Below are 27,417 nucleotides of genomic sequence, written 5' to 3' on the forward strand. Positions count from 1 at the left end.
AAGTGTTCATCCAACCCACTTGCCAGTCACTTACAAATTGCATGATACTGAATCTTGAGTGATCTTGCAATTTTTCCCTTCTTTTTTCATGTATACCTATAACCTGTTATCCAATACCAATCCAATGAATATATTCCCCTCCCCATTTATTTGTCCACTCACTAGGCAGCGTGTATATCAACTAGTGCACTGATGCGTCTGCCCATGTATTCGCTTCGTCATTTGCCTTAAATATCAGAAAATTGATTGAGCTCTGCAAATATGCCTTAGCTTAGAAAGGTTGTCATGGAAACTTTCACCAAGGTTTTAAGATCAGTGCAAAATTACCAAGAAACTTTTCACAGAAATTGAACTTTGACCTGGATAATTCCCATGCAGAGTTGTGTTAATTGTAATGGAAGGTGTTGTGCCAACTGTGATTCGCTCTGTTTTCAGGCTGCTTTCTTCAAAGTTACTGTCTGCAGAGGAGGAAGATATAGATGTAGCTCGAGAACGACAGAGGGTTTATGAGGGCAGTGCCCAGAATGACCTCTTAAGGATCCTTGATCTCAGTAAGGTACTGTGCGCAGGATTTCTCTCCTTCCAATGAAAACCATGACTGCAATGGCCACTTGTGATCAATTGTGATGTCATGAAGGTTTTTGTTTTGACTGTTTCAATGGATCCCCTTGTAAAGAACGCATCCAGATGCACTTTACAGTGATGTGCCTATAAAAACATTTTGAGACAGCTTTATTACCGGATTCTAATTCATGTGTATTTATGGACAGCATGTTATTTTCCCCTCTTTTCTCCTTCCATTATTCACTGTGCAAAGTTGAGCATAGGCTATCGGTTTGATATTTATTTTTCCCTTCCGTCCAGTAAATGGTCACATTTAAAGTAATTCTTCAAAATATACTTTGACAATGACCATAACATGCCGTCAGTGGTCAAAATAAATCTGTGAACTTGATCAAAGAATGCATTTGGTATGAGTGAAACTGTCTGAAGTGACAAGTAGCACAGTGTTTGTTTCCCCACTCCCTCACGGCTCATGATGATATATGGTGGCTAAAGAACAGCAGTGCAGTGGCAGAAGGTCTCCTCCTGCTGTGCCTCGCTGCCTCCCACCACGGCAGTGCCTCATTCAGTTGGGCTGCAGATAACAAAGTGATCAATGGGCGCACGGCATCGGTGGCCATGTGCCACAGGCTGAGTCCTGTCATAAATCTGGACGTTTCTCTGCTGCAATCGACATTCCATCAATCATTTGTCACGTTCCTACTCAGGCTCTTCCTCTTCCTGCTGCTCAGAACTGGAGTGCTGTGCTACGTGACCCAACTGCTTGCCTGCATTAGTATTTGCTCTCTAATCAATCAAGGCTTCACGGAGGTTTGCATCTCTGAAACCTGCTCTACACCTAGTGAATTCTGTCTGTGCGGGCTTTTTCTAGTTTGGATCATTAAGTCGATCTCATTCAACAAACGGGTTTCTTCTGAGCTCCAAGTCAAAATGAAATGCTCTCATAGCAAGCGATTTACAAGTCATTGAAACCAGCCATGAGGTTTTCATTTTCATTTTTATATTTTCTAACACGATGACCCATTGAATCTCTCTGGTTGCCAGGTGAACTATATTGACACAGTGTGCAACTGTTTTATTTGGCAAAAATAATCTTTGACTATTGATCCTGACGCATCCACTACCTTGTTTGTATTAGCAATGTTTTTTTCTTAATTAAACGAAGTAAAAATACTTTTGCTATACCCCTCTAAAATTTTCACAACTTTCACATATTCCTAATTAAGATATGTTCTTTACTCCGTTGCATTTCATTTAAACAGACAAAAATTCTAACCACCTACTTTGTTTACTTACATTCCTCATCAGGAAACAGCTTCAGAGAGTAGTGAGTTCAATTCTATTCTCCAAGCGTGCATTTACTTTGACTAGTCATTTTCTGTTATATTTTCAATAAATGCACTTTTATCCAAGTGTGAATTTCAAATATTTTTCTACTATTTTACAAACTCCAAAAAATGAAAATGTAACACAGAATGATTCATGAGTGGTGAGGCACTGTGACTTCACTGTTGCTAAAATTGACAGCAGAAATGGTGTCTTTTATAATAGGAGAAACTGTTTCAGAACTCACTGTAACTGAAATATTCAAGCACAGCGGGCAAATAAACCCAGGTATTGTTTACATAACTGTTGCATTTGCAGCCGGCTTGTCACTCGCCAAGTTCTTCGTTTTCCCCTCTTGACTGTGATGCAAATAAGGTTCATTAAGAGAGTGTGTGTACAGCAATGATGTGGTGGCATGGCTTCGAATAACTGTTTCAATGAAACCTCACTTAATTTTTAAAGAGGTTGATTCCATCTGAGCTCTGACAGTGAAACCTCATTATTCAGTCACCAGCATATGGGTCAAGGGACGCTCGCATTTTTACAGAGCAGAAGAGTTGCACTTCAACTGCTGGTCTTAAGTGGTCTTGTCAAAGCAGCCAAAGTTCTTCAGCGACAATAGAGGAATGAATATTGCAGTTGATTCCAAGACGAGACCTTGAAAATGTAAATTTCTTTCCAATGGTTTTTGAACGGTCATTACATTAGAAACTTTCAAACAGAAACATGAATTTGAAAGGACTATGAACCAATAAGAAAGATGAATGTACTGTTTTGTGATTTGGATTTAAATTTACTTTAGTTAAAAATTTGTCACAAGTTGAAGCTCTAGAATGAAGTTTACATCCTTCAATAAAAAGTGGACGCAAGCTTACCCCTGTGAGTTGCACCAGATTATTTACATACCAGATGGCACTGACTTCTACATTACAGCCGCAGTTTGCTCAGTTCCAAACCTAATTCTGTATTTCAGGTTTGTCCCAGTGCCTCCAGCTCATCCTCTCAGCTGCCGTCTCTTCGATAAAACATCTGTCAGCGTATCGTAAGAGTCGCATGAGACTCCAGTCATAGGGGACTTAGCCTATAATTGCCTTCCTTCATACATGTTCCCATAGCTCTGATGTGACTGCCACACTGCAAACTATCAGTAAAAAGTTTGATGCACAATCCAGGTTGAAAAGTGCAGAGTGAAGCTTCCAGATGGCGCCAGAAGATTGATGGTTCCATGCAAGGCTGCTTCCATAAAAAAAAAAAAATAAAATAAAAAATTAAGCTGCCAACTGTGACACCAATGCAAAGTCATTGTTTGTTCAGTGAAGTTTTTTTTTTTTCTTTTTTTTTATCTGCTTGTGTTTTCGCAACAGTGGGGCTTCTTATAGCTAAATATGAGACCTCCTCTGAAGTATACCCGTCGTACGTCCTAGTGTTTAATGAGCAGTGTCTGTTTTCGTGTGTGACTATTTGAACACATTAACGGGAGAAATGTTGAACGGTTACTGACATGTTGGATAAATTCATGAGCAGGGTGCTTCTCTGTGTGCTCTATTTAAAGAAGAAACACAAGCTCTTGATTGGCAGGGTTCAGGGAGTGTTGAGGGCGAACACCTTGACCGCAAATTTGTAATGACTTGCTTTCAAACATTCATTTTAAATGTAGATGTAACACTAATAATACTACTATTAATAATACTAATAATGCAAGCACACAAATGCACTGCAACAAACACAACTGATGAGTGTGTAATGGTGTGAACCTGATTCTTCTGGACCCAATGTGAGGCGACACCAGTCTATGGGTCTTTCCCGTACAAACATAGCTTTCATGTATAGGTTTTACATCAATGTCTGGGATTGTCCGGTAACAAATGCATACGCTTAAACCAAGGAGCGCAAATTTTCAGGAAAAAATAAAAATAAAATGAGTTGAGTTTTCATACTTTTATCTCGGTCCATATCACTTTGACCCAGGGAAACATCAGGCGTAATAATTAAGTATGTGATTTAAAAATAATAAATTAATATGTAAATAATATACAGTAATAAATAATAGACAGACTGGTCAATTAATAATTGTAGGTCGGTGAACCCAATAATGATTTTAAGTCTGTAAATGCATTTATCTAAGTTCATCATGTGCTGGCACTGCTTAAGATGTTCAGTGAAAAGCAAAGTTGACAAGTGTAATTTTGAAGTATGTTCCTGGTTTTCTCAGTTGCTGTGGTACATTTCTCGAATCATCATTGTTATTGGCAAAACATTACATACATTTCTAAAAACAATTAGTACAAATCGCACAACACCATGGATTGCCTGCAAAATCCCGTCTCCTTCTCAAGACCCTTAGTCCATCTCTCAAAAGTAAATCTCTCTGTGGCATTGAACATGTGAGTGCCATCAGAATGTCAAGTCCTTGCGTCATTGTGTACGGACAAGACAGTCAAATTGCTCAGTTATGCTGTCATTAAACAGTGATAGCAAGATCCTGGACACGATGCACATTCACGCTTTTATTGGACAGACCGCACAATTGATACAGAAAGGAAAAGCGAGCACTGCAGAGCACAAAGAGGATAAAACAACAAGATAAGTGGTAATATGAACACTGGGCAATCTTTGGGGGAAAGTGCATGTCGTGTTGCAGGAATTACAGTGCTCTCTTCCTACACCTAAAGTTCCTGAAGATTGGGCAACGAATTGTCATCCACATCACAAGTATCTTCTCCTGCAATGCAGCATGGAAAGCATCTTTTAGAGTGTCCTCTGCACCCTCTGCATGGATCTGCTGTGATGTCATCGCATGCAGCATCCATGGCAGTCAGAAGGTTGTGTGTGTGTGGCTGGTGATCATATACATAGTCAATCAAATTCTTTTGGTTAATGCTTCATGCATTTCCTTTTATTAGAGAAAGTCAAGATTCACCTGGGAGTGTATCCAAATTTGCTTGTGAAATGACATGATCAGCCATTTTGCATAGATGGACTTAAGCGTGGAACTAACGCCTAAATGTTGTGAGGAGTGACACCATTCAGCAGAGACACATGATAATGCATTTTGGTAAACATGACAAAATCAACTGATAACATACAAAACAGGCAGGCTTGAATAAAAAAAATAAAATTAAATAAATAAATAGAAACATTCTTTACTATGGCTTAACAGGCGTCATTTGTTCTCAACTTGCGCAACAGCAGAGTGTATTGATTTATCTGATGATGTCCAACATGCTTTGGCATGTCTCTGTTTACATTATGTATGTGTACTTCGCAGTATATTTTAGCTGTTCACAAACATGGTGATTTTAATCAAAACATGCTTCAATGTGTGTTCAACTTCTCATCCCTTGTGCACTCGCTGTAATAAACTAAAATAAAATAAATAAAAAAGAGTCATGCAATGGAGCTGCAAGTCGAAACTTGGGAATACGTTCTAAAATATTTATGTCCACTGTCTCTCTTATTCGGTCTCCTGTCTTTTCTGGACCCATCTACCCATCTATGCCGTAAATGTTGCAAATTACCACTCTTGTTGAAATATCTCAACTTACTTACGGACTCGCTCTTCTTCCCTGCTGCTCCACTCTGAGCCGCCTCATATATTCTCATTTCGGAGTTACTATCGCTCTCCCAGCCCGCTCTACACATTTCCATTCCTCTCGCTGCTTGTTTGATTCATTTTATTGTCTGATCGCTGCAGGTCTACCCTGGGAAGAGCACCCCTGCGGTGGACAGGCTGTGTGTCGGTGTGCCGGCAGCCGAGGTGAGCCCAATTCTCCTGGATAACACAAGCACACTCTTGTTTATTATATGGCTTTCGGCAGTGACTTTATGTATTCAGCATACACTATGGATGGAATGTCACTTGGTATCTTCATCTTGTTCATTTATGATTTCGCAACAGAGAATTGGAGAACAATTCCTTGAATGAACTACAGTACAACGCCATTACCGCATGAGAAAGATCTTACTGGCAATCTTTTGGAAATACCTTTCCCATTAACAGTCATCTGGCCAGATCTTTGTATCGCAAGAGAAAATGAAAACTGTTCATGCTTTTCTAAACTGTAGTATTACTTGAAAGCGTAGCCAAAATGTTTGAAGGTGATCAAACTAATCTGATCTCATTATGAGTTGTACGTAGAGTTCATGCCCACAGTATGACCATAATATAAATAGCTTTTATCAAATCTGCCATCTGCCCTACTGACTCTGGTGCTTGTATTTAGTTCCTACTTTAATTTTCTGACGCGTATGTCAATCGCAGGTCCCGGGAGCCAAAGCCATCCCATGTGATAGTTTGTCGATGCAGTAATTTAGTGAAAGGTGACCTCAACATGTCAACATGTCACCTTAATCGATGGGAAAACCAGCTTAAAAATACTAATTTCCTAAATATTGGATACATTTAAGGATCGGCTGAGAACATTGTGTTTTGAGTCACATAAGCGATGCTAGGCCAACCAAATTTTAATCTTGTGGAAATATTTTCCAAGCAGTGTTGGAAATAAGGTGTAAGGAGTTGCTGTAAGCTTCTTATCTTCCTTGTTTGATTCCTTTATAATACTGCCAAGGAAACCCACAGGCAGACGTCTCTGCCAGAGCAGTCATCTGTGATGAGCAGAGGAATGAGAGGACCAAATCTTCGAAATACAAAAAGATATCTGTTAAAAAAAAAAAAAAAAAAAGGTCTACAGAACACAATGTTTGTCATACATTAAACATGCAAACTCTCCAACCCAGAATCAGCAGAAGATTTAAGGTAATCTCTAATGCTGACAAGCGTCCGTGCTTCGGTGGCTTTACGCTGCCACCCATCCTTTCTACCTCTGTTTACTCAAAGCTCCATTGTAAATGCCAGCTGTATTCTGACTCACACGCATCTCTGATGATCACACACTGCATTTCCATGCGTTATTTACATCAAGCTTATCCTACCTCTTTGCATTTTCAAGAATGGGTCAATCAATGAATGACAGGAATCTAATATTTATGTGAGCGGAGGAATCCTAGTAGCTTGAGGGATGTTTGCCCTTTTATAGTTTCTTGTCCAGCAATGGGATTTGTTCAATATTTTGGCATCAGTAATGGACAACAGCAGTTGGCGTTTTGTCAGTACAGGATCTTTTGAGCCTTCATACATGAACATTTCTCTCTAGTTTTTCATCTCACATCTCAGATCGCCATTAAAAAAACAAAATAAAATAATACAGTACAGTGATTGTTTCGGACATTTTAGTTCCTTAAAAAATCAGAATGTGAAACTTTGGATGGCATCTATTTTAAAGCAGTTGTTGAAGTTCATAACTAAGCATTTATTTCTAATTGAAATGTAAACATTCAAATTTAAGCAAGAGCCATCTCATAACAGTTGATGATCCAGTGTTCTCTTTTCTCAATTCTGCAGTGTTTCGGCTTGCTTGGGATCAACGGGGCTGGGAAAACCACCACTTTCAAGATGCTGACAGGAGACATCCCAGTCTCCAGCGGAGAGGCCTTTCTAAATGGATACAGGTGAGCTGCAAAGTCCCTCCAGTGCACAGAGTAAGTCATCATAATTAGCCACCCAGGAAGGCTGCTCAGACGGCCAAGGAGCTGCAGCCGGGATTTTTCTTTTTCCTTCTAGTCTCTAACAAAGGTTTTTTTTTTGTTTGTTTTGGGTTTTTTTAACCTCGTTTTTTTTGCCTTCTTTGCCCAGGTGTTCAGACTTGTGGTGCATTGTACCTTTTTTTAACTTCACTTCTGTCATGATTTTTCACCATTTTCAGAAAAGCTCAAGACTTTGTTCTCTTTCTGATGCTTGATCCTCCTGCACATATTGGATTCCTCCTCACATCTCAGATGTGTACCTTGTTTACTTCCCTCAGTAGCTTACAGAGTCCTAAAAAACTATAAGAGCCAAAAATATGTTGGCAGCAGCAGTTCTCCTCCGTTTTCAAGGAACAAACAGGTTCGCCTTGTTTCAGCACCTCTCCCAACTTTATGCTGCTGATTCCTTTGTGGCGAGATTTTCAGTAGTTTTTATTGGGACGAAACTCAGGGATGAGCGAAGGCTTGCTCAAGGAGGAAATAATAATAATAATAATGAATGCATGCCTGCATGTTCTCTCCATGTATGCATGGGATTTATCAGGGTACTCCGGTTTCCTCTCACACCCAAAAACATGCTCACTCATTGGACACTCTAGAATCGCCCCTAGGTGTGTGTGTGTGTGTGTGTGTGTGTGTGTGTGTGTGTGTGTGTGTGTGTGTGTGTGTGTGTGTGTGTGTGTGTTTGTGCCCTGGCAACCTGTCAAGGGCTCCAAGACTCCCCGCAACCCTGATCAGGACTAAGCAGTGGTGAATGGATGATGTTTGTATGTATTAAACTCTGCTAGAAATTTCATTCTGTTTGAATAATAATACCAATTCTATAATATCAGTCCATTTTTTTATTCAATTAGTGCACATTTACAACTTCCTTTGATCACTGCTATTATGACTGTAGCTGATAGCCAGAAGACTGTCAGACATTGGTGATCGCGTGTCATCGGGCGCTTCACCCCAAAAGAAGGATGGCAGAGTCCTTTTTCAGGCTCCTCTGCTGCTAGTTCTTTTGATCCAGATTTGACTGCCCAGATTTTACCCCTCTGCATTGACCTGCTTTCTCACACTGCTGGCAGGGTAAAGAAAATAGTTCAGACAGGAAGTCAGTCTGTGAAATGTCCCATGGATACAGGAGTATTTAATAATCATAGACTGTATAGACTTAGCTGTGAACAAGCATCATAAGCATTGAATCCTAACTTTGTTGGCTGTGGAAACTGACACCAACACAAAACAGTGTGTAGTGTCTGGAGACTTTTATTCTTAATACTAGTGTTAGATCTATTTCACTACTTCAAATGCTCCATAATGACAGTCATAATTATTGAGTCAATGCTTTGGTTTGATCGAACCATGCATCTGTCCAAATGAGCTCACAGACGTGGCCTTCAAGATCAGTCCATCGTGATCACTTGTTTTAAAGAGGATTGCTGGAGAGCCAGGGACTTTCTGTAATAGGTACCACACAATGTGGCAATCCTTGTGCATCTGAGTCTGCTATTTCCGATAATGCACTTTCTGCCTGGGCCAGTGAAGTGTCCACTGACCAGATGTACTCAGATCATGAGGTGACAATGAGGGCCTCCGATCGTTTCATCTGTCGAGTCCCTGAACAGCACCACAGTCTTGCATTCAACTGCTTCAACACAAATCAGGGACTACAATTGGACTGACAATCCTGAATTCCTTAACCAGTCCGAACTGCTTGTAAGTTGCACAAGTGTATACAACGTGAAAGGGTTAAACCACGTTGTTCTACCCTGTATTCAGCAGACGTTTGTAATTTGAATTAAATCAATTCAGTAATTCAATTCTGGGTCGGCCATCACCATGACTTTCTGCAAGAGAGGAACATATCAGTGTAATGAAAAAAAAAACAAAAACAAAAAAAGAAAAAGTCAATCAATGATACCGGAACAAACTGGACCCAAATCCAGTCTCCAACTTTTCTTCGAATCAGATATTTATTTATTTATTTCTTTTATAGTATCCACAAAGCACTCAGCCATGAGCCGAGACTCAATGTGCAATATCCATTCATCTTCAATCTTCATGTGTGAAAGGGTTTGGCAATTTCAGAGTGATGTAATTATGACAAAGAGGAAAGCTGTCTTGAAACCATGAGTGTATTGAGCTGAATTGGACAGCCCCACAGACCTGCAGAGACAGAATGTTTAAAAGGTAGACAGAGAAACAGATGTAAAGATGCCCACACATCTGTTTACAACACATTATCCACTCAGTGTATCAGCAAGAAGAATGACAGACAGAAGATGAGAGGAGCGCGAGCAGATGTTTCCATTCTCTTGACAATTGTCACTTTCATATGTGGTGCTTGCAGGATCATTTTGGGTCATTTTGTCAAACCACGGTGCAAGGAGTGTGGGTATTGAAGGACCCTTTTTTCTTTGTTGTGCTATATATCTTGTGTCATGTGCGCTGTTGGAGTCCCATGTCTGGTGAAGTTAGCTGTGCAAGACCTGTGTTTTGTCATGAATCGGCATTGCGGGAGAGGGCCAAAACAACAGCCCTTTTACATACGTCTAGTATTGCAGAATCAGAAAGTGTGGTGACAGTAATTGTCATGTGATGGTGCTTTTAATGAATGCAATGCTGTGCACATCCCAAACTGCCCCCTAAGAAAGCACTGCAAATTTCCAAATGTTTACTCCTTTCCTCTGAATTTGCTTTGGAAAAGAGCACAGGCCACATTCCTGTGTCTGCACGCCCTCTGTACCTGAGGTCCGCAGTCGCTAAATCTTCTTGATTTTGTCATGTTCATTTCATTTTTGGATAGGCATGGTCTTGGGTCCAGACACCACAGCTCCTTCCAAGGTTCAGCCCAATTCATGTGCTTTTCATGGTTCTTTTGTACTATTTTAAATATGTATGACAATATTTCAAAATGACATCTGTTGTAGAAAGACCACATTTTTGTTCATAAATTGAGATATCAATTGTTGTTTATTTCTTTTCTTTTCTCTTTTTTCCAGCATACGCACTGAAATGAGGGACGTGCATCAGAACATGGGCTACTGTCCACAGTTTGACGCGATCAATGATCTTCTGACTGGTCAGGAGCACCTTGAGTTTTATGCCAGATTACGTGGGGTGCCTGAGAAAGAAGTCAAAATGGTAAGATTTGCATTCAATCTTCTTTAAACTCCCTGCTTTTTCAAAAAAACAATGTCTTCAAATTCTTGGGACTGGCCAGACGGGCTTTGCTCTGACCCCCACGTTGCTGCCCTGACTTCTTGGTCAAGTCTGACTGCAGTTGTATTAGTGGTGAGGCTTCTGGGTTAGGATTTGACAAGCAAGCGAACTATCGACCGACCTTCCTATAAAACTGATGTTCTGAAAATAATTTTGTCGAACCCTGTGCAGGATTTGGTTCCTTTCCAGTGGCCGTGTGCATTATAAAAAACAAATAAGCTGACATAATGTGTGAGCAATAACATCAAGTTGAACATAACTGTTCACACCTGAGACCACTATGAAGTCATAACATCACATAACAGGGTAAAGCTTGGACATTTAAACTTCGAGGTGTACATTCTTTTATTACCAGCTCTTTAGACCTTAATGGCTGTGTTGATGCATTTGAAGGGCCAGTTTCACTGTTATACAAGTGGCAAGTGTTTCCATGATTCAAAATGTTGCTTTGCAGACTCACCAAATTTATTTGGTGAGTGAAAGAAAACGTCTTCTGATCAGATTTATTTATTGATGCCAATGAAAATATATATATGTAGGGCATGTCCAAGTGTGCATGTGAGTGATTCATTGTCTTCATACAAGAAGCTTTACATATTGAATGGCTGTAGAAACACTGCCTCTTTGGGTTAACATACTACGTTATTTAGCATGCCCGCTGGTTTCATCTGCCCGGTGTGGCCTCCCAGTTCTGCCCCTGCACTGTGTGACAGCCAGATCAAAAGAGTGTTGACTTGAAATCGATCGCCAACGGCCCAACATCTCATCTGTGATGCATTTCTGCACTGATGACGTTACCTCATTTCACTGTGGACGGTGTGTCCTCTCAACAAAGTGACACATTTTCCTTCATGAATTTTGTTGAATATTCTCTGAATGAAACTGGTAGCCCTGAACAATGTCCTTCAAGCCTCGGTGGATTTATACAATTTGGCTGATTGTTGAAAAAGAGGGGAGGCAAGTGAAGCTCTGCAGTGGTGATGAAGGTCTAACCGCGATGCCAGCTGTCAAGCTTCGTCCTTGAAAGCTGCCGAGCTTAAACACATGGAAGGACACAGTCGGCCATCGTGGGAATACAAGTCTAGTAATTATGTGAACCAGGCCTCTGACGGAAGGGCAGAAACACCCGTCAGGGCTCATCACTTGTATTTCGTAAGACACTGGCAAATGTTTACCTTGGCATCCCCCCTGAATAGATCATGCAAAGCAATGGCTTCTACAAAAAAAATGTCCAATGATCACTGACTAAGATGTCTTTATCGGCCAAGATACTTTGAGGTACTTACAAGACCACTTGCTGGTTTAACACAGATTCCTTGAACAATAGTGTAAACTGTAGCCACACAGCTACTCATTTCTAACCTCTTGAAAGGTACTGATCACTGCAGACCGGTAAGAGCCTCAGCAGCTGTACTTTATGATTTCAAGCTCAGATGAAGGGGCTCAAGTTGCTGCTAGGTCTTCCAATCTACTCCTCCACAGCCATTTAGATCAGGCCTGTCCAAGCAGCACCAGACTCACGATCAACTTATTACAGTCTTCAGACACATGGTTGGTGAAGCTGTGTGCACGAGTTAGGTTGAACAAAAACCTGCACCCACTGTGGCCCTGGACGACCGCTTTGGACGTCCTTGAGTTAAATAATGAACTCCAGTCAAATGCAAAGTGTGTGAATGGAGGTCTTTGTGAAACTGAATCTCTTGTTCGATCCATTTTCCTCTTTCCTCATCAGGTAGCAGATTGGGGCATCCAGAAATTGGGTCTGATCAAATATGCAAACAAACCTGCAGGGACTTACAGTGGCGGAAACAAACGGAAACTCTCAACTGCTATTGCCCTGATAGGCTGCCCTCCTGTGATATTCCTGGTAAGATGAGGTGGATTGAATGTATCTTTCAGATATTGTGTTTGTGCAGGTGATCTTTGCTCTAAAAAAAGTAACAAAAATGAATGACAAAAAACATGAATTAGTTACAGATAAGTTCCTTCTGAGTTTGATTGAGATACAAAATGTAATGAATCAACTGGCATTCACAGTTGCCTCATGATCAATAACTTCATTCATGAACTTTGTCAGGATGAGCCTGTGTTATGGCTACGATGATCGCTCTTTGCTGCAGAAGGAGCTCTCATTCATGAATCCCATTCACCAGTGCCCAATTTGGTCAAGTGACTTGAACCTTCAATGATCAGATGGATAACTTTAACAGGAATCAAAGTAGATTGTTGTGGAAACAAAAAAATAGATGAATGAATAAAAAGGCAGAATTTTGTGAAATGCTGATATTCATGAACAGCCAGGCCATTAAAAGTCTTTGACGTTATATGATAGTATAATAAAATTTAATGTATCAAAATATATTATATAATATAATCAAAATATAAATATTGGAATATTGATAAGAAATGTATTTCCGCTTGGTGTTTTAGAACAAAGGTTGTTTTGCATTTTGAAATCATCATCAAACATTTCACAACAAAATGAAATATTTTCATGTTTCACTGTCTACAGATATCCCTTAATGCCGTAGTCTTTCCGGTACAATGACAACCATTTCATTACTTCTGCACATTAATATTTTGCAGTGTTTTTCATTCCCCCATCAAATTGTTTCTCACTGAATTATCTTGTCTTGTGGAATCTGTTTTTCTATATGAATGCCCCTTCCATTCCAGATGAAGCTCCACGCAGTGCAATTGATTGTACTGCAAAATCTGCAGGGTTTTATTTAACTTTTCTTCTTCTCAGGCAATTTCAGGAGTAAAAGGTGGTGCACATAGATTGTGTTTGCACGGATTAGAGTCTCATTCATCAGGACTTAGAACTAAGAGAAAATCGTTTCTTGCACTGATGGAAGATTAATTACGCCATGACTCTGAATACACTCCCCCTTTCATCCGATAGAACAGCTCCAGTGTGTGTGCCTGTGTGAGCGAGGGAAAGAGTGTGTGAGGCAGCTGTGTCTGTGATATAATGAGGGAGTATATTCAACGACCTCGAATGACTTATTGTCCTTGTGTTGAATATCATCCAGTCCGTATTATTCTCAAAGCTAATTGACTAATTTCACTTTGTTTAGTAACCACTCGACACAGCCGCTGCATTTAATCGCTCAGATTAGGGCTTCTTAAAATGCTGCTCCCCAGCCGTAATAAAACACGCTGTGATATTTATAAAGTGAATTCCATCCCATTATGCAGACACAGTTATGTAATGAGATGAGCATAATGAATAACATTTAAAGAATAATCATGTCAAGTATTTCCATGGCGAAGCAGCTCTCCAAAAAGCCTTGCGACAAATTCACAGCAGCAGAGTGTGAGGAGGTGTCAGTGTCAAAATTGGGAGCAAAGTGGGTTTCCAGAGGCCTGGAGGCACACGTGCAGATATCCTTTCAGTGGGCCACATTAGGCATGCTGACGGAAATGTCTCTTGGGATTTGTAGGATTCACCCAGGGACACGGGAGCAGGCCGGGAATCAAACCAGCCGCTGGACCGAGAACTAACGCCCAACTCTAATTGTGAATGGGCAGAGCTGCCCTGAAGCAGAGGCTGCTCTGTCTGTTTGTGTGTGTCTGTGCACCGAATGATTAAAAGCATTTTTCTGCAAAAAGGAGCATAAAGACCACACGCTATAGGAAAGTCCAGAAATGTTACAGCAAGAAAAATAGTACATGGTCAACAGTTTCAAACTTAGCCTGTGTTCAAATGTGGTTATAGGTGTAGCTAGGAAAAAAAGATGTAGAAGCAGAAGAAAAGTTCATGTATATCTTATTGCTACAGAGTCATAAATACCGTGTATATATCCATGTGGCATACATAGATGCTTCAGAGTAGATATGCAATATGTGGATATGATTACTAAAAAGAATGAAAACTTGTGGAAAATAAAGACCATTTTGACAAATATTACATAAAATGTTTATTTTATATTATTTTTTTATGTATTCTTTGTTTCCACAAGTTAGGTGTGTGCATTTCAGTACGGTGTGTGTGTGTTTGTGTCCAGTCTGGGACTAATCACTAAGCACAGTGGTTTGCTCACCTTGTTGGACGGTGCTTTTAATGTTCCATTTCATGGCTGTGATCATCACATTCCATCTTGGTGCAACACTCCAAACCACCATTCCAAAAGTTTGTTGCATCATTTATATAAATGATTGTTTTTAGAAAATATAAATCAGGGTTTAGAAAAGTCATGGTGAAATAAATATTTTCAAGGCCACTGATAAATCTGGTTATTTACAGACACAACGGCTGCATTGGATCAACAATGTTTTGTGCTATTTTGGAAAAAAGAAAAACTTTTTTTTTTTCTCCTCCATTTCCAATGTTCTTTTTGTATTTGTTTTAGGATGAGCCAACCACTGGGATGGACCCAAAAGCCCGTCGATTTCTGTGGGACTGCATCCTCAGTGTCATCAAGGAGGGGCGCTCTGTGATTCTGACTTCACACAGGTATTCTTATCATTGAGCTCCAGAGACTCAACTGACGTTGTGCAATCATTCATTTGGGTCAAATGCACGATGTATTACGCTCCTGATTAATATTAAAAACAGCTGCCAATATTAACTCTGCAGAACATTGACCTTTCCAGTACTGCTGTTTCTATTAATGTAAATCAGAGTGCTAGCGTCACTGCAATTTAACAATTACAATTGTTATTCACCGATGCAGTCTGTTTTCAAATTGTCACAAACATGCTCTTCAAGAGATGATTATTGCTGAAGGGGTCCTTGATTTAATAAGTTCCTGTTTGCATGTGCCAATTTGCTTGCGCAAGCTGGAACTTCTCTCATCACGAGGCCACAGTATGTGGGTAATCGGCAGAGAGGGAGTGTGCAAATTAAAAGAGGATAACTGAGACAGGTCCACACTTTGCATGTTTCATGGTTTGCAGCATGAGAGATATGGGAGAGCCCTTAGAGAATCACCAACACAAAAGGAAGCTGATATGATCGAATTAGATTATTTCCTGTACATTAATAACCAAGCCATGATATGGAAATTATCCATGATGTGTGAGTTAGAGTGAGAGTAAAACCTTTATGACCTCAATTCAATGCAGTTTTAATGCAGGGATGCACCTTGAAGTGAGGGCCATGGACTCCATGCAAACAACATTTTGACAAATATTGATATTGGCCTCCTTGAGCGCTAATAATTCAGCCCTGAAAAAGTCAATCTAAAGTCAAACATCTATGCTTCCAGACTATAAGATTTTTCACTGTGGCAAAACGTTCACAGTAAGAGAGGCAGTCATGCACACTCACGAGTTACTAACACCGCACCTTGACTCAAGTGTCTCAGCGTCGCACACGCCCAGCAGCACTTGCAGCAGCCCACACACTGATGGCAAGAGAGAAAATTTCTCGCCTGCCAGATCAATCTCAAATATGCACAAGACAATCTAGCACATATGAGATGTCCAAAGAAAGTCTTTTATCTCTCATTATTGTTCTCTCGGAAGAGACAAATTGAGTGTACAATGAGTGATCGCAAACCTTCAGTAAATCAGTCCCAATATCTATCTACCAACATTGATATGCGGGAGTCCATAAATCATATGCTGGGCTGTTGACTGTTGAATATATCATTCTCACTTTCTAGTTTCCTTTCAGTAAGCATAGAAAAATGCATTTGTTTTGCCAGGGAATGTGGCTGAGGGGCAGCCAATCGTCCGTGGCAAGAGCAGGTGCTTCTGCTTTGTTAAGTGGCGGATTTGCGGGGTTTTACAAAGTCATAATCCTAATTGCCCCATTCTTCAGAAAGGCTTCACAGGTTGTGCCTCAAGTACAAATGACTTCATTCCAAAAAAAGGAAGTGAAGAGTTAGATAAGGAAGTGCAGCAGATGGGGACTTCTTCTCACTTGGATTTTCAATTGTGTTAAAAGTTGCGTCAAGGTAATCTCATCAGAACATGGAAGCGGTGATCATTATATCACTTAGTATCATAAAATCACCCAAATTTATAGCTGACTCTTATTCAGTCAATATTATCTGATTTTGTAAACATGGTAATACCGTCAAACCACTAATGAAATAGGTATATAGACGTATTTAAGGCTTCAATGATGTTCCCAGTAGTCAGATGTCATGCAACTCCAGTCATTCGAAAAAAAAAGTTGAAAGAAAAAAATAACGCAGATCCTGTAAAGCTTATGCTCTTTGTGGTCTGAAGATGGACAGAGAATGAAAGTGTTGTATTAAAGCTCAACTATCGCTCTCTGTCTAAAGCCACAGGCTCAGCTCCACTTCACTTCCATTTGTACTTGTCTTGAATGCTGGCAGATATGCAAGTTAGAGATCCAAAGTCATCATCAAGCTGACATCCCCCTGTGACAGCAAGTGCGGATAGTGCACTTGACCAGAGGTGCAAACTTTACATGACAGACTGAAAAAACCCAGTAGACATGCTGATGCCAAGCGAGCGGCGAGTTGGCAGGGAGGGAAGGAGGAGCGGATGCATCACAAACCACAGGTGGCGCTTCATCAGAGTGCCGGCTGTCACGTGATCGGATTTTGTGATCGGCAATGACAGGCAGTGATCGGCATTCACAGATCAGCCTTTCATAATTGGTGTCCAATCGATTGGAGCACCCGTAGTAACAATTCGTGAATTAACCGCGTTGTTGTATAAGCCACGCGGTTTACACTGCGACAAAAAAGTAGTGGCTTATAGTCCGGAAAATTCGGTAAATTATTCTATGGTATAATATATAAAACAAGTGAAATCCAATGTAATTCAGAATAATTCAGTGAATAGAATAGAATACAGTCAATAGAGCTTCTGAACGATGACCCACACACCCGCTTCGAACACTAGGGAAGGGAAAACCCTTTTGTACGTATGTCTTTCCTAGACTACTTTGATTGAATTTCATTTTTTTTTTAGGATTAATTAATATTAAAAAATAATAATAATACAAACTGTACTTCAAGAGCAGAACACATTAACTGTTGATCACATTCTTTTACTTCTTTTACCATAAGATGAACGTTAGCATAGTAGGAGTACAGTAATTTCTGGACTGTAACCCGCTACTTTTTTCTCGCAGTTTGAGCCCAGCTCCTTACAACAGCGCGGCGAATATAAGCAGCCACCAAGACTGGTAATGGTGTCGGAACTTTGGGCATGCGAACGATAGATACAGTGCATTTTGAGGGCTTTAATGTGAATAAAAGATGTGAGATGCTGTCTCCAGAAAAAGTGCGTACGGCTCAACAGTCCAACATGAACACAAGCGAGTCGGGTTTTGGCCGCTGACTTGATCCCAGCTGCAGAGCTGCACCTTGTCTATTGTGAGAGCAGAGTGAATAAATCAAGACGCTCCGTATTAAGCAGATTTTTTCCACTATTTCCTCACTCTCGATTCTGGACCCTGTTTTCAGAACTAGTTTTGAAAAGCCTTTTTAAGACCATGCACCACTGACCTGTCCACACCACAAACACCATTACTGAACCTGCGGCTTATAGACCGGTGCGGCTTATGTATGAACAAGATGGTGCGGCTAATATTCCGGTGTGCTCTAATGTCCGAAAATTACGGTATTTTCTCTTGAGCCAAAATGCAGTTATGTCAATCAAAACAAGAATATAGAATATAGAACAGTTGCTTGGTTTATCCTTGGCCTTTTTTCCCCAATTTGGGATAGTAAAACAGTATGTTCGATTTTGTAATGCTTTATCAGTAATAGTAATTGTTGTAGAGAAAGAAAAAGACGGCAAACTACAGCTGAAACCATTATATTTAAAGCTACACCTCCGTCTCTCCACAGCATGGAGGAGTGTGAAGCATTGTGTACTCGCATGGCCATAATGGTAAATGGCCGCTTCAAGTGTCTGGGGAGCATCCAGCATCTGAAGAGCAGGTAAAGAGTCCTCTTTCTGTCTCTATGTGTGCCTCATCTCAATAAAATGGAAAAGTACCCATACTCTACAGGACAGCATTCCCACGATACTTATGTGAATGAGTCATTTTTTTTCCTATTACGCCTGCCCTTCTGTTTTTCCAGCAATACATCAATAAGGTTAACATTCTAACTATTCTCTATTTAAAATGGCCGAACAATTTCAAAAGGCTTGGGTCAAAAAATTCAGAAAAAACTTGATTTTATCTTGTTTCATATTACCGGTATTTGCTCAAACTAGTCTCCTGCACTGGGTGTTGGTTCTCTCCCTTCGATATAGGGAGGATTGGTCAGAGCGTCCTCGCTTAACGCCCCATATGAACGGTAGTTTCTCTCTCAAATCTTACCACAAGCTTGAGGGGCGGTTGACGCCTGGACAAACCAAGGCCACAGAAGAGCCTCTTAGTTATCCTGATTTCCATAAAATAGTAGTATGTTTTTGGAGAAGGAAGCCAGGACCTTTCTGCTCCAGTTTCTGCCCTGTGACCTGACCTTGGATAAGTTGAATGTGATGAATGGATGCTTGACCTCACTCCACCATAGACAGATAATGATTACAGTGAGTGACATGTCACTTCAATGCTGTTTATCACTATCTACCACAGCATGACTTATGTTACCCAGGTCTCACATGCCCGAGGATGAGCAGGGAAATACTGATTACTGTAAAAGGATGGGATATGAATACACACATAAACACAGGCTGGCTTCAGGAATACACCTTCCAGCGTTTTCGTTCAAACTGAGGATGAGAGGAACAAGGAGGTAAAGGTAAACGGTGTATCTCATTGAGAGAGAGGCCAATTTCAAAGCATCATTCAGACTTTCAGATGGAGAGCAAAGGTTCTGTCCATCGCAGATGAAAAAAGTGTTAAAAGTGTGTTATGTCTGTGAAAAGCCTATATTTCACAGACATACGTGATGCTTGGAATTCATGAACACTGGTGGTGATCAATGAGGAATATCCCTCCGTCAGACAGGTGGTCAAGCCCCATAAAAAGCTTTGACTATTTCTTCAAATTCAGGTATTTCAACTCCAACCCACACAAACAAATGAAATAGCATTCCATCAATGCTATGCAGTGAATAATTTCTAATTAAGTGTGCCGATCTTTGCAAGCGCCTGCTTTAATTAATGTTTCATGAGGTGTGGGACCCTGTTAATGACTGAAAAGGCAATTAAGGACTGTCGTCTCTGTTTTCTTTTCTCGTCACTATCCTCGCCACATGCTTGCGCAACCCGTCCCCGTCACCCCACACACAGTCTCGGAGACACACAACTTTAGATTGCCGAAGTTTTCTGTCCACGCTTTTCCAATATTTCTTCTTTTTTTTCAGTGTTATGATAGAAAGTGAGCTATAAAAACACAAGCTGCTGTCAGCTGGCAAAATGGAGGGGTTCTACCAGCTGAGTGACGATAGAAGCAGGTGGTGTCGGCTGTTGTCACGCAGCATGAGTGGCTGACTTCCCAAAGCTTTGGGAGCTGCCCTCCCTCCTGCCCCTGCAGAATGAGGTTTTCATCTCTTTTTCATCAGAAGCCCATGTAAGCATTGCAGCATCTCACCATGAGGAGCCGTGCTCCCATTCAGTGCCTCTATTGATCATATGTAATACAAGTCGCCCCCTACCACCCTCACGCCACATTACCCTTATTTATTCCTCCCACTGACAGTCTCAGTTGGCTTCCTGTCCAGCCAGCCAAGAGCTGGTTAGTGCTGCCCCCTATAGCTCTTACCTCGCCTACATTGCTGATAGGTTTTTTTTTTTTTTTTTGCTGGATTAACATCCTCAGTGCTTTGGACACCAAACTTAGGCAGCAAATTTGAAACCACCAGAGAGTGGTCTGGTTGGATGTTGGTGTCGGAAGATTTGGGGTGACATCCAAAGTCAATCTATCTCTCTCCACCGCAGAAAGCCCAGAAGGTGCACTTCATTTCAAATAGTAAACCTTCAACCTCGAGCGAGATCAGTACTGCAGGAGCTCTCAGATCAGCCACTTTTGGATTGCTAAAGCTGAAAGAGAGAAAAATCACCACGAACAGTAAACTGCGCTTTAGTATACCACCATGCCAGTGTGAAGGTCCCCCCCCCCCGGTGTTGAGTACACCGAATTGAAGTTGAAGATGCAATAAAATTAGCTTTGAAGCCACCCCATAATCTTGTCAGTCGGTAAGGACACCAAACAACCCTGCCAAGGATTTCACTCTGATTGATGCCATACATATCAAAGAGTTCTGCAGTAAGCACACAGTAAAAGACTGGCTCTCATGTGGCTTAAGTAGACTATGATATACTGTAAAAGCAGAGTGCCCTTAATGCAATAAAGTAAATCCAAGCGGGAGCCTGAGAGGTTTTATATATTTATTTTTGAAATTAGAGTGGCATCTTAAAATCTGGATCAATCTGTTGGAGCTGACATTCGCACATTCCAATAAACTCCCTCTGCAGGCGAGCTTGGCACTCAGTGCTTTATGGCTGCTTCTGTAAGAGTATGACTGAGTGGGTTGGATGTCGAAAAGATTCTCTAACCAGTCTATGGCACATCAGCTGAGAAGTTGCAGTTAAATCAAGGCAAATCCAACCATCTTTAACTTTAGTGTCCATCTGCTCTAGCTGTGGTGACTCACTCCACTGCTTCGCTGGCTTCACCTTGAGGAGCACGGAAAGATTTTTTTGCATGACCTCCTGTCTAATCAAAGCCTCGGACCACCTCAGTCACTGTGTGACCTCTTACCCTGTGTCCGCCCCACCTTCCACGGAGGCGTACTCGAGCGAGGGTGACCTTTCCGGACTACCCCAGATGATGGCAGACTGTAGAATCATTTTTCGCTTGTCATACCCTTATCTCTGTCCGCTGTTTGTTTTAAATTACATGGAAGGCCAGCGACCAGCAGACGAGAGGAGAGCCGGAATGACAGCTTTGTATTATAGCATAATGTAGAGTTGACATTGAAGTTTTGTGTACGAGTGTTTGATTCTTCCAACTAAAGTGGATGTTTTCTTTTCCTCTTTGAATACCAAAAAGCTTTATTTGGTCCCATTGTTTCTTGTAAAGACAGACAACACAACAGAAGTTTTGGAAAACAATTCTGCCCCTAATGTAAAGTATACTGGTTTAATATGTGGGACATATGTTTTAATACATTTTCAAGGGAATTAAGTTTCGAGGAGAGGCATTACAGAATTTGAACCTGCAACAATTAAAAAAGACACTTTCGCCCATGATACTTAGGGGCTCAGGGATCTTCCATGACCTTCCTGGAATAAGTGCTATCTGCTAAAATGCAGCGTGAAACTCTTGCCAAGAAACTAATTAACGTAGCAATCACTTCCGAGCTCTTTTGTTCAGTGCTTCCATAAGAATAACCGAAAAAGACTTTGCTTACATTTGGGAATGGTTTACCTTGTATTCATATGGAAACAAGCAAACAAAACAAAACAAAAAACGTTATATGATGAGAGAAATACAAAAGAGCATTTCAGAACATGCAAGAACTATATGTTTGATCATATAGACTTATATATTTTATATTCCTCTTTGTACTAAAAAGATAATGGTTGTTTTCACATATTCTATTTTGTTACAAAAAACATCAACAACAGACAAAGAAAATCTCTCGCACAAACAAATTACAATTACACTGTAGCACAACAATGTTCTACCTGTCAAGGTTTATCTTCAGGTCAGTTTTAGCCGTTGCTTTCCTGCACATCTTCATTCACCCACTCATTTGCATACACACGCCGGCACGTCCCTCATCCATACCACCATATTAAAGGCTCATTGTGGACATACAGGATTAAGTCTTTCAATCCTGAATCCGCAGAAAAGATGGAGTGGAGTGTTCGGCCTCTGCATCATTTCAGAGTGCCAGCTTCACAAACGTGAGCTATTGCAGGCTTTGCAGAAAACACTTCAACATGAACAATCCAGGAGCTTGACTCGTCCAGTCCTTCAGAATCTGTTGCAAGTCAGTTTGCTGAGATAGTCCACAAGCAGCACATGCTTGCGCCAATTCTTTTTTCACCAGGACATGGTTGGGGTAGCAGGATTGGTCAAATCTTCATTTGGAATGTCAAAAGAGTGACAGATGCAACAGAAGCTGTGGGTGAAAAAGCAGTGCAAAAAGTGGAGGAGGCTGCAGTGGTGATGCCTGGCAATCGTCATTGTTGCTTGAGATATGTGGACGCGTGTCACTAGTGGACCGGACAAACATCTGTAATACTTATGTAATACACCATGGCCTCCATCCGGTGAGGTCACAATATTATTATATTAAATCTGAAAAAGCTTTCAAGCTGTAGCTGTAGAGTCGCAGGCATTGTGCAGCAACCCTTTGTTGTCTTCATGACGTAGCTTTGAAAATGTAATTATTTTGTTATTTTGATACAAAGCTATTCTTTCTATATATGTGGCATTTGACATAAAAGAATGCACAGCAGGAACTCATTTTACAACAATAGAACTGCATTTTACAGCCCTCCGTCCACCTCTGCAGGGAACTAACTTGGTAGTATTGTGGTAGTGGTGATAGCTACACAGGGAAAATACTCGCATTACCTCTCCACCACTCACTGTAGATATATATGAGTTTTTCAGAGGCGCGTGCCCTGGGATTTTAAAAGTCTCATGAAGTGGTGCAACTGGTTATATAATACACAGTCCAACATTGCTTGCAATCATCCTGTCGAATGTTGAATGTTGCTCTCCTTTTGTCCGCTGTTGTGATGTGTAGCGCCAGCACCAACAAAATGCAGATAAAAATGGTTATGGTTATACATATATGTTATATGTTTTGTTCTGTTTTTTGCTTTGTACGAAACACTCTATATCCTGATGGTCCTATGACAGGCTCCTCAAGCCTGCTTTTCTACAGAGGCAGTTTATCCGAGGAGACAGTGTATGAAAGATGAAAAAGCTTCTTCTTTTTTTCCTGTTGTGATTACCCAGGCTGAGTAGAAAAACGAACATTAAAGATATTTCCCCCAAACTGCAGCCTGCTGCCCAGCGTTAGCTGCAGCTTGACGGAAAATAACAGTAGCTTTGGGAGGGAGAAGAAAGACGACTAACCTAATTGATAAGCCCTTTTACAGTCACTGACAAGAAGCATTTCATTATCCACAAATGCCTCAAACCATTTTCCTAAATCCCCTCACCACAATGCTCCCTGCCTTATTAGATTTCTGTGAAAAACATGTTTGCATCACAGACCTTCTCAGCAGTCCTTGGACAAAACTTCTTGAGCCATTCGATGGAAGTAATGGGCTTTGGCCTGAGACTTGGTGGAACCATGACTGCATGTGAATAAAGGCATTTGCCTGTCATTTGACAGGCTCTACAAATGTTGATGCAGGTATAGAAACATCCTCATCATTGTGCTGCTTGGGTCAACAAACTTGTAAATTTTCTAATTTATAGCGTTTTTTGCGGTTGATGGAAATGCCCATTATGTAAACCTGCTTTGGCAGTTTGCTGAGATTGCATGGCCAGTTTTAATCTTCACCTGTCATCAATCGCATCACATTCATTTCCGGAGAACTGTGCTGTTACTCTGTAAGCCAAATCAATTTTAGCCAAAAACAATTGGGCTTTTTGCGGTAAATTAGCCACGGTCTTCTCCCTTTCTTGATTTTTTTTGTTTTCTCCACAACATCAATGATTTCATTTTATGACATGGTGATCATTGTTGCGAGAAAACAAAAAAATCAAGATCATGACTTTGGAAAAGTTGCTTTTGTTTCCAAGGTCAAGGTTTATTGTCTCAGACTTTGCATGTTTGAAATGTCTTGATGCCATCATACTCCACAGCTCCTGCTGATAGATGTCATCTCTCCTCTGCTGTGCAACAAAAACAAATCTCTTGCCCGATTCATCATTTCGGTGGTTGAGACCCCTGCTTTTTCTCTACAAAAATGAACTATTCCGTCGGCAATCGTAAAAAGCCCATGAAAAATGCAAAAATAAATACGATATAGTTCGCCAACAGTGCTACTATAAAGGAAGCACTCGCTAAGCGTTCTGGTTTGCACGCTGCAATGGGGAGGATACATTTAAAATCAAAGATCCGCCAAACAAAATCTTGTCTTTTTTCTTGAGTCGCATAACATAGATGATGTAAAGACGATGTCTCGTTTGAGAGAGAGAGCTCTTAATAATGTGTCAATCCAACTTTTTAAGGATATATTATTACCAGGACAATGCTTTGATATAAAGAAATAACTATGTGCAATAACAAATCACTGAAGTTTACATCCGGATAAGTGCCACTTTCTGTCATTACGCTCCTTTTACTGCTGCTACTTGTGTATATATTATTTTTTTATTTTTTTAGTACCGACTGCATGCTTGATTTTTTTTTTTTTTGATATATTCTTTTGTACATTGGTTGCACCAATGGAGTAGCGCTCAAATTTCGTTGTACACTGTACAAGGACAATAAAGGCTATTCTATTCTATTCTTTTCTCAGAAAACGGCTTCCAAAGGGATGAATTTGTTTTGAGCAATGTAGCACACTGTGATAGCTTTGAATCTCTGTTTCTCACGATATTAGATTAGGACTATATATATATATATATATATATATATATATATATATATATATATATATATATATATATAGCACTCTGCTCACATTGAGATACCAGATCATATTGAGCTTCTCCTGGAATGAAAATTGCTGTTTGATATTTTACTGTCAACTGAAAAGCCCTTGTTTTTTTGAACACTTTAAGCTTTCCTGAAAATATGACTTGAACAAATCTATCGACGTATACAACAGTACTACATTCTGGAAAATCTCAGGGTGCTCAATTCAGCTTGTTCCATTTGGCTGCCCGGCATACAGTAGCAGCACAACTCTATGTCTGACTGAATCAGACACCAGAGTTTGTGGCCTTGTCAATGCACACACTCTGTGGAGACAGTCTTAAAGAAATTGTTCGAGAAGTAGTTCAAGTGAGTATCTCAGAGTGATATTGACCTACATTCTACATCCTCTTTCTTATTTATGTCTTATTTCTGCCTATTGAAGTAACCACAGCATCACTGATCCTGATCAATATTTGTTCTCTGAACTGCTGATGGAAAAATGGTAACTCCAAATGTATTTATTTATTATTATTATTTTTACATAGGATCACTGACAAGCAAAAAAGAAACATAAAACAAAAAAAAAAAAAAATCAATCTATATAGGTTATTGAAGCTGTGCCTTCTGATGCGGTGAAATGAGTAGAATGGCAGTAAACTGTTGGCAACTGTTCCTATGTTGTGGAAATTAGGTAGCAAACACTGGTCAGTGCTCCTGATATTATTTAGTTCAGCAGATGGTCTTACTGGCTTTGAGTTAAGTCCAGTCAACTTTACAGAAAAACAGGTTGACGTGTATGTAGGATGTTTTTTTTTTTTTTTTTTTCGGACAGGTATTTGTCAGTAACCATTCCTTCCAATTTTCAACCTCAAACCCCACCTCAGAGACCCAGAAGTCCCGACAACCAGGTTTAATACCAAAAGGCACCCACTCCACTCCGACACATTGTAACACCACTCGGTGAGGAAACTATGTCATGCAGTCACAATAACGCTTTAATAACCTGGAACCCAATTTCGAAAGCCAGAAAGGCCTGAGCTATTTTTTCTGGAAATCAGAATAAACATTTTTTTCACAATGCAGGTTAATTGTACCCCTTTGCCAGTGAACTTGGCAATATACTCCAATTTATGTCAGATTTTCTCATCGGGTTTGTTACGCCTGCTTCATAATCATGCCCAAGAACTATGAACATTATTTTCTGTTTGGGCCCAAGTCTGTCTCTGGGACGGCTGCATCCACTCTATCATGACAATGAAAGAAGGCGAATGTGAGTGCTTGGTCCGAGTGCACGTTTCTATCTTAAAAGTCTCTAGTCGTTGTATGCAGACATCTGAGACCAACTGCTGTTCCTTTCATTCAGCATTTATCTTTTTCAATGTCCTGAAACACATCGCTTTGGGTGCTGGCGATGTTTCACGGCAAAGTCTCCGCAGGTCGTCGATTCAGCTTGTTAGGTTTATCGAATAGCCTCACTTTCTCTCTCCCACTGGGATTGTGTTGCCTTCAAGTTTATTCACCATATCAGTTATTGCCACTGAGGAATCCCCCTTGACTCCCTTCTAAATGAAGCTGTATATGAGACCACTGTGAGTAGAGCCAACATTAGGGAATTAATTAGCCACAACACAATGGGTCATAAGAGTGCTAACGACAGCATAACAAGGAAGGATAACAAGGTCTTGTTTGGTTTTTACCAGACGTGGAAGACAATCAACAAGATGCTTTATGCTAATTCGCTCCAAGTTATCGTGCCTTCATACACAAACCAGTGCAATTCATGCAGGTGGGCTTTCTTCTGGATCCTAAAAATAAATATTGAATTAACTTTTTATCATTTAAACTTGAATTATTTGATTCAAGATTTATTGTAGATCAACAAAGGAACATTTGGCTGCTGAATTGGACCCAGTTTAAATTCGTAGAAGAAGCGAAGTGTCGTACTTCTATAATAAGTCATGAAGATGATCAACATTGAGCGACACAGACAAACAGTCACATCTTGCAAGACCCTAGGAATTGCGTTTCAATTTCCTCACCAGCCAAAGACAAACTGTCTAGTCTTCCACACTTGAGCGTCATTTTGTATTCTGGAATATGACCATGCACTTTTTTTGTATGATGGATGGTGTATTCTGCACTACAGCTGTGATTAAGACTTGAAAAGAGGAAGATTTTTGAAGAGCAGACATTCCTTTGTGTAGATCACCAATTAGGAGTAAGAGATGAG

General features: G+C 40.4%; 1 protein-coding gene across 3 annotated transcripts in view; it reads left to right on the top strand.

Annotated features, from left to right (window-relative positions):
• Positions 1-27,417, top strand: part of LOC128755395 (phospholipid-transporting ATPase ABCA1-like) — a 152,686-nt gene that overhangs the window by 114,405 nt on the left and 10,864 nt on the right. For all 3 annotated transcript variants that reach the window (XM_053858789.1, XM_053858790.1, XM_053858791.1), the window contains exons 41-47: positions 436-556; positions 5,585-5,647; positions 7,292-7,398; positions 10,464-10,605; positions 12,416-12,550; positions 15,039-15,142; positions 18,465-18,557. In XM_053858789.1, the coding sequence (XP_053714764.1) occupies positions 436-556; positions 5,585-5,647; positions 7,292-7,398; positions 10,464-10,605; positions 12,416-12,550; positions 15,039-15,142; positions 18,465-18,557 (765 nt within the window). The remainder of the gene's footprint in view (positions 1-435; positions 557-5,584; positions 5,648-7,291; positions 7,399-10,463; positions 10,606-12,415; positions 12,551-15,038; positions 15,143-18,464; positions 18,558-27,417) is intronic.

Source organism: Synchiropus splendidus, chromosome 3 (assembly GCF_027744825.2).
Source record: "Synchiropus splendidus isolate RoL2022-P1 chromosome 3, RoL_Sspl_1.0, whole genome shotgun sequence".
Lineage (NCBI taxonomy): Eukaryota > Metazoa > Chordata > Actinopteri > Syngnathiformes > Callionymidae > Synchiropus > Synchiropus splendidus.